We start from the raw sequence: 20364 nt of genomic DNA, 5'->3' as shown, positions 1-20364 counted from the left end.
TTTTGTTGTTGGGTAAACTATAGCTGTTTTGTGTTATGTGTAAATTTTCATATTACTATTTTGTTTTGTGAACAAATGTAGAAGCCTACAATCTATACTCAACATCAAAAGAATAGCAAGTGTGCTGAGTATGTACTGTATTTTAATGAATATACATGACATTGGTTATTTATGCTGATTAACATTTGCCATGAATAGGTCTGATAAAGAGGCAGTCTATTGTGAAAGTTACATACTAGTGGTTTGTGTGGTCAACCCTGAAAGTAATTCAATCTGTAAAGCGTGGTTTGCTACAGGTTGCAGATTCTGTCCTAATCCTCTTGTAGTGCCTGGACAGAGGCACCCATGGCATAATACAGCCTTTAGTTTAGATTTTTGCTTTTTTTTTGGTAAATCAAGCCATAGTGAATTTCTGTGTTTCACTTTACTGATTTTCACCTGGCTTTGCGTTTAACAACAGGTAAAATCACCTCACTCTCTCACTAATAAAGTGATTTAGAACTTATGCAATGGTCAGGTACTTGAGTGTGTCACATTCTAGTTATGAATTAGCAATTAATTAAAATGATGATTAAACATTTAATTAATACATTAAAAAGAGCAATAAATTTAGTGGATGCTCAGTATTCAATCCAATAAGTTGTTTTCATTTTCATTCTATTTTAGGACCTAAGCAGAAACTAGACATATGAAAAGAGTAAGAATATATGTACAGGTACATCCATCCATTTCCTAATCCAATTTTGGGTCACAGAGAAGCCAGAGCCTATACTCATAGGATAGGTAGGATATTTGCCAGTACATCCCAGGGCACAGAGACACACACAGTCATACCAGGATCAGTTTTTCCCAGAAGCTAATTAACGTACTAGTATGTTTTTGGAATGTTGGAGGAAATTGGAGCACCTGGAGGAAATCCACATGTACACACGAAGAACACTCAATGTACTCAATGTAGATAGCACCTCAGGTCCAGAACTGAACCCAGGGCCCCCAGCGATGCTTACCTCTGTGCCACTGAGCTGCTCAATATTTGCATATGAAATGTATGGAGGATTCAAGAACTTAAATGAGATCACAGATGATATATAAAGTGTTATGAAACAGTTGTTTTCTGCACAGTGCAAAAAATATTAAACAACAGTGCATGAAGTCTGTAGGACTACTTTCTAGGAATGTGAGAGTAATGATTACTTCTTGCTTATGGGAACATCTATTCCAACTAATTTCTTAGAAAAAAGCCCTGTGAAGATTGCCTTCTGCATAGATAAAAACAGGTATTCTGGGTGTAGCAGAGCAGCACTACACTTGTTTTCACACCAATTTTCTCTGGGGAGAAGATGTAGTGATGGAGTGGAAAACTGCAAAGACAGGATGAACAGATGGCAGTACAGTTAAATAAAAAGTGCCTGTTCCATTTAAAAAAAAATATTTATTGAAAGTAATGTAAACGAATTAGCTTAATTACTATCATAGAATACTTAGACTACTTATTTAGAATATGTGATTTTGACATTAGATAGTGACATTGTGTTGAGAAATATTGAATATACTCATATTATTTTTTATTACTTTATCTATACAGAAGGTTAAAGCTGCACATAGAAAGTCATGCAGAACGTCTTGTGTAATGATCTGTACTGTATATCACCTGACCTGAAAATGACCTGAACAAATATACCCTTACCATATACAGTTATACAAAATATTTTTTCCCACTGAGACCAGGAACAAATTCTGTTCAAGTACGTCTCTAACTCAGCACCACGAAGACTAACGTCTTGAAACGACTTATACTTCTGTAGAGGTAATGTAATACTTCACACCTCTGTGCTACATTCTATTGTACTGCAATTTCTCTGTACGTATTTTTAAGAAGTCTTAAAACATAAGGTGCTGTGTTAAAAAGTGAGTATATTTTAAAAGCAGGCCAAAAGTACCATTTTAAATGATTAGCAACTCTTCTCTGCTCACATTTAACTGCAGATCGAATTCCCATAATAACATACTGCTCTCTTCATCACTCTTTCCCCTCATCTCCAACTCATGATCTATTTTAAATCGCTCCATTGCCAGCTCCTGTTAGCCACATAGGTGTTCTTTCTCCTCACTTTTGCACTCTCATCCTTCGCTATGGCACCCCTGTGGTGGTATCAAGTAAGTACGCAAAATCTGGACGGCACTATTATTAACTACCTTCTGCCACCTTCTTGAGACCCATCTGTTCAGATTGCACCCATAGATCCTCCAAAATGTTTTCTATTTTTGTATAGTTTTGCTTATTGTATAAATTAATGCATTATTTTATTGACACGCCATTCTACAGTTTTGCACCTTTGTATACCTTTAACAAAATAAAGGAGTCAGCTATATTAATGACCTATAACATAGGGGCTGGGTGGGTAACTGCCTCAACCTTAAAAAGGCTATTAGTATTGGATCCCTTAAGCTGCATTATTCATATAAGTAACTGGACACATGACTTGCTCTCATCACACAGGCATTCAGTTAATTGTCCACTCAGAGTGTACAGTATCCTCCGTCTACAAAACATTGACATCTTTTTGGTGGAAATTCAACTTTAGGTTCTATAAAAAGACAATGAATTTATTAACTGGCTTGGATGTCTGTTAATTGTAGGTCAGGGAAAATAAAATACTGCAATTTTACTCACATTCATGAGTAAAAAAATAGTAAATTAATTTGACCTTGCATTTTTCTTTGACTTTGCAAACGTTGTGTGCTGCTCCTGTGCACTTAGTACACACACTTACAAGTCATTCCTAATTCCATTCAGGCTTATATGCGAGTTAAGTGGTAACAGAAACTCAACAGCAACTTAAAATACATCTACATGCAAGAAACAGATTCTTTTGGGAGTCTGTCTCCTCACAAAAAAATTGAGTATAGCAGCAGGTAAGTAATCACATAAGTAAACCTCTAAAGAGCTGTAATGTAACAAAAGAGCTACAGAGAGAAAACAAAACAGATTGTGTATTTTACATTATGGATTTGTAGCCACATTTAAAAAAAAGTCAGTGTTTCACATTCACTATAGGGCTTGTGAAATCTACGCCATATAGAGTTATGTAGCTAACAAAAGTATTCCTCAGCTCAAAACAGATTTAAAAGATCTTATTTACACAGACGTGTTTTTAAAACAAAATGTTGCTAAAAACTATATTTAGTTGACATCATGTGGACAGATTCTGTTTACAACTTAAATTTAAAGATTGTGAAGCATTCACAAAAAAATGAGGATCTAATTTTCAACACGACTTTTACAATTTAACAACATATATAGAAAATAAAACTTGTATTACCCTTTTTACAACCATAGACACTTATTTAAGAATAAACCATTCACTGGGAAAATAAGTCTAAACAGTGATGGTAGTGCTCTGAATTGTTATATCCTGCAGGCCAGGATAATGAGCACAAGAGACATCAATCAAACTGTAACATGGAACTGATAAAAAGATGATAAAAGAGCACCTTTACCTCAGGAAGACTTTATGTATAGGACGTTATACAGGAAGGAAGTGTATCAGCAATTTATTTTGTAAAATGATAAACCACATTATACTGTTTGTTTCATGATCAGGTATTGTTAAACAATTATAGTTTGGCTTTGAATTTAACTTTATACAAAGCATTTTGAATTTACAGATGTTCTAAAAATTAGCCCATATTTTTCCAGTAAGCATTGAAAACAGTATTCAACAAATACATTTTTAAAATAAAGTGATTCTACCACTATATCCCAGGAGATTATACTTTATGTAAATATCTGTAAAAACATTTTTGCAAAAATATGGTTCAAACATTTATTCTAAAACACACTGGAAAATGCATTCTATGTCCTTTATGATCATTGAAATAATGTGGTTAAAAGTTTGTGTTCCACGCCACTACTTGTAATACATCAAAGCTTGGAAGTGCTGATTTACACAGGTTTCAATCTTTACTTTTTATATAATAAATGATATAATACATAGATACTGTACAATGAAAGCTGTAATATTATATTAGGCTGATATACAAGCAAGATGCAGCCTTTATTTAGATAAGATAAGACACCTTGAATGGGAAGCCAGTCCATTGCAGAAAATGGGGGACAATTTAGAAATGCCAGATCTTATGTCTTTGGACAGCAGGAGTAAACTGGAGCACCAGCCAAAACCCACATGGCCACAACAGAACACAAACTCCTCGCAGGAAGGGCCCCAGGCTTCGAACAGAACCACCAATTGAACCCAGCATAAGGCTAACAGCCTTAGGAAAAAATAAATAATACTTGTTATGAGTAATCTTGATAAAAAATGTTTAGTATTGCCATACTTATATCTATATCTACAAATGTTGGAGAACAAAAAAAGAATGAATTAAGAGACATATTTTTAATGTTAATTACTTAACTGAACTATCTGGAAAGATGTGAAATCACCTCCTTTTTACATATGTATTATCTGTAAAACCTATAGGACCCTGGCCCTTGAGAACTGCAGTTACCTATTCCTGCGGAAGTGATTGATTCTTGCTTCATACTTAGACAAACCAAAAATAGAAGCATCAAGTAAACTGTGACAAATAGGGTTTAAGAAATAAGGTATGTGAAAATGCAATATAATACATTGTGTAGATTGTTCTGAAATAAAAGTTTTATCTTCATTGCAGTTAAGAAATACATTACTTTAAACTTTTATGTTTTTTGTTTCAACCTGAGCAATTAATGACACAAGCTAATAATTCTTATATACATATATAAATGATTTTTTAAGGTATTTTACACTTGACTGTTTGGAATCTTCACTTCATAAAATATATTGTTACCTTTTAAACACCACAGAGTCTGCTTTAAAACACCTACACAGTATTACAGTAATGAAGCTAATTTTATCATTAGAAAAACTATGTAGCTGAAAGGTGGGGTGGAATAAAAACAGAAAACAAAAGTCCCTTTAGGAACCAAGAACTAGACCCCCCCACTCTAATCTGTTGTAAAAGTTTCCTGTTTCGAATAATTCACAGATCTCAGTCACTCAGCTCTTCTTCATCACTGAAATATGCACTCTTTTTAATCCTTGGTCGCCTCAGCTCCTCAGAGGTGGAAGCTTGGTTAGCATTCTCTATATTCTGCCTCCGTCTGATTTCCTCTTCCTCAAGTCTTGCTTGCTGCAAACAAAGATATGGGTAATACATTATTTCTATGATAGATTTCTTAAAACCAAACTTTATAACTGAATAAGATACAAATAATTCACATTTAAAACCATTAACAAAATGACTTAGTGCACACAGAGATGCTATTTGTATAGTGATGACTGCCACTATTTTTACTGGAGGTTCAGAACCGTTTCACACATCAAAATATCTAAGGACGGTGTTATTAGTGGACTTCTTTAAATGTTCAGCTGTTTTTGCATGCAATATTTTTTTAAGATTAAACAAAAGCTTGTTGAGTATAACAAAACTCCCATAACACATGGTGAATATGATTATGTTCTACCAGCACAGGTAACATTTTTTAAATATCTTTTCAAAAGTGTAGGAATTCACTTCCTACATTCTGTAGGAAAAAAAAATCAGAACATGAAAGAAAACAGGAACCACAAGTGTATGGAAAAAAATATTGTGTATTGATACATTCTTATAATACCTTAAGGATCTATATTGTTCCACAACTTACCTGAAAAGCAATTGCTTGGCTGAGACTGTCAAGGGCAGGGTCTTCTCCTTCATCTTCACTTTCCTCTTCCTCACTGAACAATTTGCCAATAAATTACAGAATCATTATGTAAATGTCTTTTGCTTAATGTTTTGGTTCTTAATCTGCTGTAAATGTGTAAAGATTTTTCTGCTTCTAATTTTAAACTTTCACATGACTATTTGAAAAGATACTTCAAGTATGAAGGGGAGAAAATTATCACAGACAGAGAACATTATGCTGCATAATTACTATACACATTTCAGTACCCAGTGTTTCAGCACATTTTCAATTTTGAGAAAGTTATTTAGGGTACCTATATTAAAAAGTTAGGCTGGTAATTGAACAGGCTGACTGAAAATGTATTCAGTATGCAATCTGCAATTGAGTTGCACAAAATTTAAGTGTGTGGATTAACAAAACCCCAAGAAAACTGCTACATCAGCTTTCAGACTGATTTTAAGATCCTCTTTTTCAGAAGTGCAAAAATGAAGTAAATTATGTATACAATATATATTTTAAAATACATGACTGTGAGCTTTGGGATGTTTGCCATTACCAGTAGCCACAGGCTCAAATTACTGTACACTGCATTTTATATCCAAGGAGAGTGCTACATCAGCTTTGAAACTGATTTTTAGTTCCTCTTTTCCATAAATACAAAAAGAAGAAAATGATATACAATCCCTTCCAAAAGCATCTACTTCCCTTCCCCATTTTTCTGAATTACCAATGATTTATACACAATTTCTGAAACCTAAATTTGTTTGGAAGCACAACGTTACACTGAATGCCCTCTGTCTGTGTGCAACAACAGTCATTTACGCAATTTCGGAATAATTATGTCGGTCTCTACAAGATCCTCAGTCTAATAGTATATTAAAGCAAAGAATCAAACTTTAAAAGAGCTTTCAAAACAACTAAAAAAAATAAAATGATGGAAAAACAAAGATCAAAAGAAGGCTTTAAAAAAATCAAAGGAACTAAATATGATGTTGCATGATGATGTCAATCTATAAGAAGGGATTCAAGTGAAGCTTGAGCGAGTCAAAAATGGTGGTGACAGTATTATGTTGTGGGGATGCTTCTAACAAAAAGAGACTGGAAATCTTGTGCAAATAGGAAAATGGAGGAAATTACAGGCAAATCACAAAGAAAAGTGAATAAAAGAAGAAAGTGAATTCTTAAAGAAAATATTGAGTCTCAGTCAAAGTTCTGTCCTGAATGTGATAGAAAATATGTTTCAAGACTCAAGAATTGCTGTCCATCAGTGATGCCCAATTAACCTTATAGCTTGAACTAGTGTACAGTAAGTATGTAAGGCTTATGCACAAAGACAGCTATAATTGCTGCCAAAGGTGCCTTAACCAGGTATTGATTCAGGGGAGTAAAATCAATATATTTTTGTTTTTGCCGACATTTAATTTCTTTAACCTAAGAATTCAATTTGAGAGTTCAAGTAAAATATTCACTTTAAATGTGTCTACAACTTTTGCAATTAAACAATAGGGGCATCATTACAAGGGGGTGAATACGTTTGCTAGGCGTTGTATATAGTCGCTGTATATTTTAAAATACAAGATTGTGAGCCTAGTGACTTCCATGCTATCAGTTGCCGTGAAAAAATCAGTTTAAACTGTTTTACAATGTTTGTTTAGGACATGACAACTGTTTGTTCTTGGAAAAGAAACAGATTAGTCAATGGAAGTACGCATAGGAGAAAACTTTCCTAAAACATTGCAGAGTGTACAGTAGGGTTACATAATTTATTTGAGAATGCAACACCCTCTTACCTTTGGAGAACTACAAACACTACTTCATACTGTGTGATCTGTTGTTCTAATCCTCTGACAAGCTCATGTGAACGTCTTTGAAGGAATTCTACCACCCACGGTCATTTTATAGCTACAAAAATGAAGTACCCCAACTCAATTTTCAATATTCAGGTAATCAGGATCAAGTTGCTTCAATATTCTCCAGAAAATAGAATAAAGTAATAAAGGCTGAAACAAATGTTGAAACCATCTTATTAACACTAACGATAAGCACTGACAGCACTTTACTTACATTTCTTCGGGTTCTGCTACTTTCTTTTTCTTCTTCTTTTCTTTCTTCTTAGGAGGTTCTCTTTCGCCGAGCATGTTTTTGGGGCATGCATAACTTAAGTGACCTGAGTCCTAAAATGAAGAAGGGGAAATCGTGAAGTCTTTAAATAACATTGAGAAATCTAAACCACAACACTGCCTTTGTTTCTTTGGTGTTACAACATGCTTTGAATTTAACATTAATTATGCAGCTGTGAGTATGGTAGGAGACTTAAATTTCTAAGAAAAGTTTGAGCCAGATAAGATATATATTTTAACTTACACCACATTCATAGCACTTCGTCTTGTCTGTATAGTTGCGTCTTCTGATAAATTCGGGAGCTCGCCCATTGTCAATAGCAATACTGGCCTTCACTGTTCTGCCAAACAACTGTGTAGACAAAGAATATTTCATATTTTTCATATATTGATTAGACAAGGCACACCTGACATAGACATTAGCACTTCTTATTGCTTACTTGCTTATTGTTGAGGGCTCTGGCACAGTTCTGTGCTGATTCCTTATCCAAGAAAAGCACAAAAGCCACACCTTTGCTTTTTCTTGTCACTTTATCCTTCACTATTGTCACCCTGAAAATTTAGAATTGCAGAGACAGAATTAGAACTCCAGACAAAAGTTCCTCCATAAAGAAGTACTTCCTTGTTCTCTTTTTCCATATAACAAATGTTAAAAAAGTAGCCTACATTTTCCCCAGATGTTTAATTATTAACAAAATGGAGGGTAATTGTAATAATCCACCTTAGTAATATAGTACATTACTCTCAGGTTTTCTCCCTTCTGGGTGGGAATCAGACCTAAAAGATCTAATTAAGTTAGTAGTAAACAGCCAATATAAACAATAGGAAAAACAATAATATTAAGTTCACATTTACAAATTTTAACTGAGTTTTAAGTTACTTACTTGACAACTTTTCCATATTTAGTAAAAATCTGAAAGCAAATAACACAAAATTAAAAATAAAATCAGTTTAACTGTCACTCATTTCACATTAAATTATATTCCAGTGTTGTTCAGGTGAAAGTTTAATTCTACTGTTTTGGGGTATTATTCTTAATATCTTAGCATTGCCAGTTTTTATAACAATAAAACCAAGGAGTGTAAACAGTCTAGCATACAAGCCACCTCAAAACCTGAAAGATCGTCAGTGTATCAACACCAAAATAGGAATGATGATCCCAGCCAGGATTCAAGCTATTAAATTCTAAACATATTGTAATACATTGAGAGTAGGTTTTAAGACTTCTACAAGTAGAGCAATACAGTAATCAATGTGTAATATTAAATGCTTTATTATTCAGTACACAGTAACAGTAATAAGGAACAAGGAATCAACATTCTACACTGCTTCTCCGTTGAAAGGAAGAAAAAGAATATTTTGGTAGTGGAGTCTTCTTCAGGTGGAAGGAACCTGATCTTTGCATCTAATTTGCTGATGAGGCTCCCCACTCTACCTTACAATAATAATTATTAATTGCACTTTTATAGTACATTAACCCTAAAAGATCCCAAAGTGTTAATATATAGGAGGATACACCGTCTTCCACCTCTGAAATGTAATTGCCCATAATCCACGGCAGCCACTTTAATGAAGGAAGATTTATACAGAAGGTAGGTAGGTACGGTCATTCAAACGGGTTAAATGATCAAGTCGTGAGGAACAGATCAGGATTAAGTCAAGAAGTGAGAGATCATGTAACCAAATGAGTTAAGGAGGGAATTTAGGTAAATCAGATTTTGCAAAACCCAAGTGGGATTTAGCCAAGGCACTGGGATTGATAGCTCTACTCTTAGTAAGTAGTCAGTTCCTCAGTTTATCATTTAGTCTGAAGGACAGTCCCTCTTACAACATAGTGGCCCTGGTCCCCATACAGGAGGATTGAACTGGACATTCTGGTCTGGAGGGGAAGGGTGACACCCACTGGTGCACCAAGAGCACTTACAACAGTAATCTGGCTTTCCTTACAGGTCTTCCATCCCAGTACTAAACAAACCCTGCCATGCTAAACGTCTGAGATTTGAGTTGAGACTAGGTTAGAAGTGGTCTGTTTCCAAGCACAGCACACATCCTTGCAATATTTCCAAGACAGAAGATGAGACCTTCAATATTCTGTACATGAAGTTCAAAAGTCAATTGATGATAAAAAAAATCATGCCAAAATGTTCCTTTTGGAATGATATTTGAGAATAGTACCAGCAACTCACAAGGTTACACCATTGGTTTTGAGTAAGTGATGAGATACCCAATAATGTAACTTCAATCTTCTCACAATTAAATGACAAAATGTTTTTTGTCATCCAAGCTTTTAAGTCAGAAATGCAGAAAGTACTGACATATTTACTTTATTTACCTTTCCCCCTGAACAAGAACTTCCAACATAGTCACTGGGGACACGTGGGCTAGAAGGCACAGCCTTTAAGATGTGACTTTGATTCAAGATCCTGTCTACTTCACCACTAAATTCCACTTTGGGTTTGCACAATCTGGCATCCCCAAAATACTGTCCTTAATTAAATAAATCAAAAACTCTCTGTCTGATATGCTGTGGACTATTGGTGCAAAATGGCTGTAACATGTTAATCAGGTTTGCACTGATGTTTATGTGGTACATTAAGTCAGATATGTAAGCCCTTATCTGTGGCACTTTGGGATCCTCAGGGATAAAAAATGGTATACAGATATAAGCAGTTTATAGTACTCATTATTAATATCATATTAAATGGGCTCTTAAAATGTAATAAAGAAAATGTCTTACCAAATCTACATCTTGACAACAGGAAAACATAATATTTATAACTGAATAAGATGTCCACTGGATTTTTAAACTTTTCAAGATCAAGTTTAAAACTTATTTTTTTCATTGGCAAACACAAAAATACATATATAATTCAGTGCAGCATACGATTTTAGGCATTCCGTTTTACCTTATGTAAGTCGTTATTAGTCAAAGAAAAGGGCAAATTCGACACATAGACTGTACTTTTACTTGGTGCCAATCCACCGCTCATATTGTCTTCAGTTTGTTTCTACGCATATCCCAGTGCTGCAAAACACAACACAATTTTTGTGAATACACATTAGCACGAAAAAGTGCACAACTAAAATATCATAGCTATACGGAAAACACAGATAGAATATATACTACATCTACTCAAGCATCCATTAGTTAAATACTTTTATTAAAAACATAAATTACACATAATTTGAGTATCAAAGAAGAAATCAATCATTTAATTCAATAACTAAATAGTATAACTTTAGTTTAAGGAAAAAGAGTAACCATGACTGGAATCTATAATCCTATTAAAGAATAGCTGTAGTTAATGCTTTCATTCCAGTTTTAAAGGTACGTGTTTTGTCTCGATGATGAATCAAACGTATTGACCAACATAATTATATAAACAAACTGTAAGGACTGAAACATGAATCAAACACTAACATTTACAACTGCTATTGCCTCTGCGAATATTAGAATGGCAACTAGATATAACAAAAACGTATATAAACTCTTTCTTATATTAAATAACACTATAATATCATAAAACATAAACAAAACCTACATGCTGCAGTATATAATTTCTTCCGCGTGCAGAACCAAATCGCAATATTATACCAATCTAATATAAAGAGCTAGATTAAATGGCGCACAAAGATGATATCACCAGGACACTTTGACTGACGTGTTGAACATCGAATTAGAGTTGTAAATTTTAAAAGCATCCTGTTCCGTTAGCCAATCACTATCGCTCGGTGGAAGCAGGACGTGACGACAATCTAAGGCCAATTCGCGTGGATGCTGCGAGGGTAAACAATTTATATGATTTAGAGCAGTGCGAGATAGCGTTTTATGTTGTTGTCATTGAATTGCAGGTGATCGCAAAAATATAGTATAAACGTTAAATGAAACTGGTAAGTAGGTTGTTTTATATTTATTTATGAATTAGTTTTGTATATGAACAGCGAAATGTTTTGTAGAGATAAAGTCAATATAGATTATCGGTCTTGTTGAAAGAAACCGAAGACACTGCTTTATCCTCTCTTAATAGCAAATATGCTTAACCTAATGTAGGAAGCTCACCACAGTTAAATTAAAAACGGTGTTTCGTGGTTTCCCGATTGCAGATTTTTTGGGTCACCTGGTAATGTGTTCATCGCAATTTATTTGTGTCCGTCTTTTTCTTTTGCATATATTCGCCCTCCTTTGACCTCATTATTCAACGTTAAATTAATTAATTCCTCACACTTACATGGCGGTTTTCTGGACACTCCACTCCACGCGCTTTACAGGCGCTGCAATATGTCATGTTGGCAACTGTAGTATTACAGACTGTTATGAAGCCGCTGAAAACATGCAAATCTTGTGTACTGAAGAAAAACTTTAAATTCTGCGTTATCACTGCCAGCTGGAGGTCGTGGCGACAAACATTAAAAATCTTTCGTCACCGTTCGTAAAAAGTCGATGTCTCGATTGGGCTTGCAGTCTGGTGTAAGTTCCTCCTCCAGTCTTAGGTGAATATACTTGGTGTCACCCTTCAAATCTGCAGCGGGAAAGTGGCTGTGAACCGTGGCATTACCACAACGCGATATTTAATTCATTTTGCCAGTTTTATGTTTGTGTAAGTCTGTGCTATATAGTCCTATGGACTATATAGTCCTACAAACGTTAGACTCACCCAAGAGAAAAATAAAAATGTTCATTAAATGTTGTCTTTTGCTACCCTGTTACACGGTTAGGAACAAAAAAAACCCCAAACAACTTTCTGAAGACGCTGCATGTGTTAGCAGTCCTGAAGAGTCCCTTTGATCAGGGAACCTCCCCACCCCTTACTATAAAATGTTCTTATATTTATCACATTTATAATGGGGATACAGATTTAACTATTAGATAGCTGTCCTTAAGATGTTGTATAGCTGTTACCATGCAAATAAAATAATGGTAATAAAATGGTAATACAATAATTTTGTACTTGAGTACAGTGCAGTAGTTGAAATTCAGAAATGGTGGTGACCTGTAGTACAACTAACCAGAGCTGAAAAAACTTTTTTTAAATGATCATCTGTAAAACGGGGATATAACTATACATTTCTTTTGTACCTTTATCAAAAGTAAAAACTCCAGCTTCCCCACAAACGTGACTTGGATAAAGCAGTAAAAAGATGGATGAAATCTTAGTGGCTGAGAGCCATATTAGTTTAATATTTTGACATGACAAGATTTCTCTTTTATTCAGAGGTGCCTGTGTGCTTTTTATCAATTTATAACAATAATTTTCTTCTCGCAGACCTTGAGATTTAAGGAGGGGAACCTAGCTGAAAATTTCAGTTCCTGTATCCCATAACAGTAAGTCACATTTGTTATTTTTGTGTGTGTCATTTTTAGATTGTCCTTTTGAAGATGTAGTCTTTGCAGTTATTGAATACTATAGCAAAATGTTTTTCAACTTTTCATCTCATGTATGAAGTTGTGCAATCTGCAGTCATTGAGAGTATAAATTAGGAAATTTTAAAATATTTATTTTGAATCATTTACAATAAGGTCATTCTGGGCCAAAGTGCAGCACCAACATCAACATTTTTTCACTTAAACATTTAACTGCTGCAGTTTCAAAACAAAAACCAAAGAGGCTTTGTGTAGTTAAAGCATGTGCTAAATGAATGCCAATTTGTCAGTCTTTCATTTGAAACATCCAAAATGTGTATGTGATTAAATTAATGTGCACTTTAAAAACAACCTTAAAGACTTTAATTTGTTAATGTTAATAAAAGTATATTCACATTATGAAAAATATAATAATTCACACCTCAAAAATGCAGGAAAAGCAAGAAAATGTTGCTTAATCGAGATGTATTGAACTGAAAGCCACAAGGTATTTAATTACAAATTCACTCAGGCCTTTCAGCCATGAAAATCATACTAAATTGGTTTGATTGTTAATGGATCAAGTTCTTCTTTTGGATTTTATGGTCAGTGTTTGAAGCATACATTTTTAAAAAGGAATGGATGGTCCAGTTTCTCTTCACATGCTTCAGTTTTAGTGTGGTGAAAGTAGTTTTAAAAATCCCCACAAAGTTTCCTGAGTTTCTTTGTGTCTATGAAGTCAATAAAGCAAAAGACACATAATTAGATAGATAATACTTTATTAATCCCGTAGGGAAATTGATGGGAAATTACCTTGATATTTCAAGAATACTCAGGACCTCGGTTCAAGAATACTCAGGACCTGAAAGACAGCGCCTTTTTATAGTCGTGTCCCTGTCACTATACTAGGGCATTCGGACCCCACAGGTCGCAGGGTGAGCGCCCCCTACTGGCCCCACTAACAGCACTTCCTGCAGCAACCTTAGTTTTTCCCAGGAGGTCTCCCATCCAGGTGCTGACCAGGCTCACACCTGCTGAACTTCAGTGGGCTGTCAGTTGTGAGTTGCAGGGTGATATGGCTGCTGGCCATATTATGTAACAGGTGTTTATCTCATCACACAGAATGGGAAGTTCCTCCATGTGTGCTTTTCAATTGTTGGGGAACTTGAAAGATTTTATGCTCTTATAATGAATACATCCTTGCAACAAGACTTCAGTGGAAATAATATTTTGGGTGTTGAGCAAATGCATCCCAGCATTATGCTAGACAAAAATAAATGTGTTAAACTGTCAGTACACTTAAAGAGGTAAATGTGCAAGTGGTATTTTCTGCTATTTGGGACTATTTCATTGTTTCCTTTGGATATATCCTACCAATTATGGGTCTAACAGGGTTAAAGTAATGTCTTTCCAGTTGCTATTAGCCTTATTTACATTATTTCTAATGGGTAAAATTCCCCACTGTACATAGTTTTGTTGTAAATACACTTTTTTTTTGCTTGTCTTGGGCTGGACTGCTGTAACACATCAATTTCCCTTCGGGATCAATAAAGTCTTATCTATCTTTGCAGTGCACGTCACATGACTTACTGTGGGGACTCTATAAATTATACATATAGTAATGTGGCGAATAATTGCCTTAGCAAAAAGCAAAGGAAATGTTGCCCAATCTTTTAGAGGGAAGGTTTCATAGAGTTATTTGACAGCACTTCACCACATATTATATAAAGTTGCTGTTTACCTTCTCCATTTGCAATATTGTATTCGTATATTCAAGAAACAGGCACTTAATGTTCTACATGATTTTTAGATCTTTCCATCACGATCCGTCTCTTCATATTTACTGCATCTTTCTGAATCCAGTTTTCTGTTTCTAAAGATCTCAGACTTTGTGGATTTAGTATGAAATGTAAACTTTTGACTAAATGTGATTATCTACCTGGAAATCAGGATTAAAAAAACAAGATGGGTATGTTTAAGTGTTTTGACCTGATTGCCTGTATAAAAAGTGTGTTGAACACGTAAACTGTATTTATAAAATGAATAATTAAAGAGGCTTAATTTTATTTATCTAATTTTATTGATTAGCTCTTCAGTTGTGCAGATTAACTTATTCAACAGTTTTTTTCTGATCAAAATGTAAAGCACGCCAAACAGGATAACTACCATTACAGGTTGAAAAACACTTCTGTAGGTTGTTGGTGGCAAGACATTTATCTTGTGTGGGAGCTGACAGCTTTGCTTGCCATTATGACTTTTGTCACAGTGGAATGGAAAAAAAATCTAACTGATTATTCTGATACCTCTGGTTGTTAAAACGTTTATGCTGTATATGTGAAATTTCCATTTCCATTTATGATTTGTGTGGTTTACAAATTGTGATCCATACAATTAATGGTCAAAAGGCATTTAATGGATAATTACTACAGTATATTAGCAGTTTTCTAGCTATAACTGGTTCTTGTTTCTAGTAATATTTAATGTTTAAAAATAGATTTATGCTCAGTACAATATGCTGCATTTTTTCCTTCGTGTGGCCCACTACTAAGTTGGAAACCTTGAAAGTGCTGTTTGCAAAATAGATACTTTGGTCATGATTAGTTTTTTGCTCTTTAGAAATCACTCAGGAGTGACATCAATTGTTGTTGCACCCTTGGGAAAATAATTATTGGTTTAGAAGAGTGGCCTGTTTGTGCAGTGAGAGTTTTAATAGTGTAGGCAGTTTTCTAACAGTTATGTGCAGGGATGTATAGACTATAAGGCAATCTCTTGGGAATGTTGGAATAGGAATGCTTGTGGTAAACTCCCCTAGGAGAAAACAACTCCAGTTACAGCCACTTTATGATGGATTAAACCCAGAGATGCATTAGGTATATTGTAACAAACTACCTTTGCAACAGTTAGAATATTGAGAGAAAACTAGGACAGCATGTACTAGTTAATGCATACTGCCCCACTAAAACTGTTAAGAAATATTATTTGTATGCTTTAGTAGCAGTTTTTGTTGTCACACTGTAAGGGAAAAATAATTGTCCACTTTTGAAATGTGTGATACCATTTGGTCGTGTGGAGCTTTGAATTCTAACAGTAAGTTGATGGGACTGGATGGTTTAACCAGTAGAGTTCTCTTTTTATAGTGTACGTTGAATCCAAATGAACCTTGAATTTAGGCTGTGTAATTGTCAGCTATTGGGTGAGAGTGTAATTCAATTGGTCTAGTGTTGTTAAACTTAGATGGAGTCTGTGAATCCACAAGCTTACCCAGACAGTACCATGTGGAATTCATTTGGGATGGTCCTTTTATCCCAGCAAGCGTTAGTCTCGTTTTTAAGAGTTTTGGTGTTTCCTAAACATTTTGGGAGAATGGCAGTGATTTGCATAAGCATAAAATAATACAAAATTTAATTGAAAAAGAGAAAGAGACTTTCTTTTTCCAAGCTTTAAAGAAATGACGCAAATCTTTCGCAAGGAAAAAACTGGCAAAGATAAAAAATTGCGAGAAATATTTACAAGATATTTGTGAATTTGTAGTCATCTGCCAAAGGTTGGAATCACAGACGACAGTCAGTGATGTGTGTGCCCTAAACATATTGTAAATAATATACTGTATAATAAAGAATTATATGTAAAACAGATAATTGTAGAATGTCCATAATCATTATCTTCCACAGAGCAAGCCTGGGAGTAGCCATCTGTTATTTAGCTTACACTTGTGCTTTAATGAAGATGTTATTGCATGCACAATCCATATTAAAGAGGAGGTAATTGATAAAAGATTTACTACTGCAGTCTTCTCCCTTGGGGAAAAATTGAAGAGTTTGAACAGTGAAAACATTTACTATAAAAAATAACTGGGTTTTGGTCTAATGAAATGATGCTGTTTAAGCCGGACACTCTGTGCTTGATTTGTGAACCTCTCACTTTTAAACTGGGACCTCTTAGCACCACAGCTCCTTGTGACATAAAAAAATTAACATGCTCATTTAAAAAATCCTTATCAGTAGGCTTAAACTCTAAAAAATAAACATGCATCATCATGATTGGCTGCACTGCTGATGCACTGCAGACTCTGCCTATGTTTTAAAATTGCACTATGACTTTTTCTGCTCCTGATGCACAAAAGCAACAAAAGGCTTTCTTATAAAAGCTGTAGCACATGCTATAACCAAGACTTATTAAAACCACATCTAATATTTTGGGAAAGTAGAAAGGAACAGTCTAGTGTCTATTTATAAATGATCAATCTGAACAAACATCCATTGTAGTCAGACTTTTTCACTCAGTTTTGCTATGAGCACAAAGTTGAGATTGACGTGGGATAGATTTTACATTGTGATGGTGCATGCTCAAACAGCAACTCATTTGCTCAGAAATGATAAGAAAAATGTTGAGGCGATATGCTCCTAAAATCTGACCAATGCTAGATAACACTAGTAGTTTAAAGAACAAAAGTGCCTTTATTGTGTTATACATCTAGTCATGCCTTTTTTTAAACCAAAAATTAGTTTACATTATGGTTGAACATGTAACATTTTAACTGCACTGAGTCACGTTACATATACAAAAAAGGCTAGTGGGAGATCATACAGTCATATTTTGAAACCTTACCGATGATGGGTCCACCAGAGTAGAAGATTTTTAAAAATGGATTCTAGCATATAATAATAATAATAATAATCACTGGACACTCACTCAAAGCGCTTTACAGGTAATGGGGACTCCCCTCCACCACCATCAATGTGCAGCCCCGCTAGCCATAGTGTGCCGGAATGCTCAGCACACATCAGCTATCAGTGGGGAGGAGAACAGAATGATGACGCTAATTGATAGATAGGGATTATTAGGAGGCCATGATTGGTAAAGGCCCGGAGGAAATTTGGCCAGGATGCTGCGGTTACATCCCTACTATTTTCAAGAAACACCCTGGGGTTTTTAATGGCTGTGGAGAGTAAGGATCGTAGATGGGGATCATTAGGAGGCCATGATTAATAATAGCCAATTGGAAATTTGAAATTACGAATAAAAATGTTTTTTTTGTTAGCAGGTTATTGAATGTGGTTGTTAGTGAATGCATTGTATATCAAAATAATGTACTTTAATCACAATTACTTTCTGTGGTACCTGTGTTGTCTTGTGGTTTAGAAATCGAGCACTTTAGACACTGGTCGACATTTCCATGTAAATTAGGATTATATAGCATTCCAAGGTTATAGTAAAATACAGTAGATATGTTTGATTACATAACTCCAAATATGAAAGAGGAGTAGAAAAGATGCATTATTTTAATGGTAAGATAGTCAGTGGAGACACATTGGATCTCTTTATACTTTAGCTGGGAGTAAATTTGTGGTTCAATCTTTGGAAATGTAAATATGTAGAAAGAATACATACCAGATATACTAATTTAGTTTTAAAAAGAGAATTTAAGTTAATATTGTAATAAATTCAGGTGAGAGATATTAAATGAAAATTAGGAGGGTTAATATGCACAGTTTTGTTTCAACTATGGACAAAAGCGTTGCACAATATGAAATTGTGTACTACACTTAAGTATTTTAAAATAGTTATACCTTTATCTGTTACTTTCTGCAGTCTTTAAGTTTTGCTTTTAACATTTTATAAAACTGTGTCTTTTATATATCTATAATAAATCTATATTTATATTTAAGCCCACGTATGCAAAACTGTGAGTACTGGGGAAGAGGGGAATATCAGGACACCAATTCTATCATTGGCTATTTTTACATTGCTCCTTCCTTACAACATTTTATCAGTACGGTAATTGCTCATTTCTTTAAAACAAAACAATAGTGTTTAACGTTATCTTGCACAACTTATTTTTAGGATACTCTAAAGAGCATCCAGGGTCTTTTGATTGAAATCCAAGAGTTTTATAGTAAGGTGTCTACTAGCCTCCATTAGAAACCCTTTTAACTGCAAGACAATCAACAGGAGAAGTAACAGAAAAACTCCAGCTTTCACAATGATTATCATGAAAATTGCAAGCTGTTTTGTAGCAGGTCTGCAAACTAGTCATAGGTCAATTCACTGTGAAACTCGCAGGCTAGTAGCGTGTGAAGCTACTGCTGGAAGCAGTATAAGCCATACATCTGTGATGCATACTTTGCTCCAGATTCCAATTGCTTTCTAGTGGGATTCTGTCTCGAAGCTCTTAGATGCTTCATATGATCGCAGTCATCCCACATATGTTCAGTGGAGCTTAAGTCATCCTTGACATAAATGTCACATTCTCATCCTGCAAGAATGTCACTGTTACACAAGTCGCATGAGGTCTTGTGTTGCCCTGCTAAAATTGTCATGTTTGGATGAGCTCTCAGAAAGAACAGTAAGTAAAATGATCTTGACTTAGGGCAGTCATCAATCACACTTGAACCTCCCCTTTAATCTTGACAGGATGTCATGGTGTCCTTGGTCGCCAGGGTAGATGTAAATGTAGCTTTGAGATAGTTTTGGCTTCTGATATCTTTCTAGTCTTTTAAAGGGACAAAGATGAAAAGGTCAGTGTAATGGCCACGGGGAGAGGTAAAATGCTCAACTATTGTCTTGGAGGTCTCTTAAAACCTTGCAGCTCTGACATGATCCCGGAAGCTGCTGGCTAGTTTTACCTTATTAAAATTTTTGTATTTTATGTCCTGTGCTGGTATATCATTATTTTTAAATGGTCTCTCTGATTTCTTACCATGCTTTTTTTGTAGTGGCATACAGAAGAGAGAGAGGAGACATGAGGAGCGAGTATGACAGAGCCCAAAGAGACCGCTATGTACATGGGAAAATGGTGGGTATTTTCTCCAGTTTGGCATTCCCCTTTATCACTAGTTAAATGAATGAGTTCAGAAAGTTTTTTGTTGGTCACGTTAACGTTTTTTCTATTGCTGCAGTACAGGTGAAACCCTGAATATGTGTGTTTATTGCATTACTGTTAAGACTGTAAGCCACATAGTGTTTATAATCTTTGTTCCATTAAACTGTAGACAATTATATATGTAGACTTTCCGAACAAATGCTGTTCTTCAAAAAACAAGTAACGTGTCTTTTTGTGATTTATTTGAACATATTTAATATTGCTTTCGGCAAAGGGGGTTATTTTAACTTGCTAGTATCTGTTCATATCTGTTTTCTCCATTCATTGGAGGTTTCATTTCACACCTCTCTACACCTATTCTGACTTCACA

General features: G+C 34.8%; 2 protein-coding genes across 5 annotated transcripts in view; one reads left to right on the top strand and one right to left on the bottom strand.

Moving 5' to 3' along the window:
* Nucleotides 1-3539: 3539 nt before the first annotated feature.
* Nucleotides 3540-11479, bottom strand: zcrb1 (zinc finger CCHC-type and RNA binding motif 1). The gene is made up of 8 exons (XM_088644809.1): nt 11373-11479; nt 10737-10855; nt 8715-8743; nt 8271-8382; nt 8075-8182; nt 7775-7884; nt 5690-5762; nt 3540-5175 (listed from the first exon to the last, which is right to left on the bottom strand). Exons 2-8 carry the CDS (start codon nt 10818-10820, stop codon nt 5035-5037), a joined length of 657 nt encoding a protein of 218 aa, XP_088500935.1. The 5' UTR covers nt 10821-10855; nt 11373-11479; the 3' UTR covers nt 3540-5034.
* A 79-nt stretch (nt 11480-11558) lies between these two features.
* Nucleotides 11559-20364, top strand: part of LOC148654897 (periphilin-1-like) — a 100169-nt gene continuing 91363 nt past the window's right edge. For 3 of the 4 annotated variants that reach the window (XM_088644808.1, XM_088644807.1, XM_088644804.1), the window contains exons 1-3: nt 11576-11721; nt 13095-13153; nt 19888-19967. In XM_088644808.1, the coding sequence (XP_088500934.1) occupies nt 13153; nt 19888-19967 (81 nt within the window). In that variant the 5' untranslated portion in view covers nt 11576-11721; nt 13095-13152. Of the gene's footprint in view, nt 11722-13094; nt 13154-19887; nt 19968-20364 lie in introns of all 4 variants that reach the window. The other variant, XM_088644806.1, reaches the window with a different exon arrangement.

Source organism: Lepisosteus platostomus, chromosome 9 (assembly GCF_059453375.1).
Source record: "Lepisosteus platostomus isolate fLepPlt1 chromosome 9, fLepPlt1.hap1, whole genome shotgun sequence".
Taxonomy (NCBI): Eukaryota; Metazoa; Chordata; class Actinopteri; order Semionotiformes; family Lepisosteidae; genus Lepisosteus; species Lepisosteus platostomus.
The sequence above is the reverse complement of the archived record's forward strand: the minus strand, read 5'-3'. Positions and strand labels throughout refer to the sequence as shown.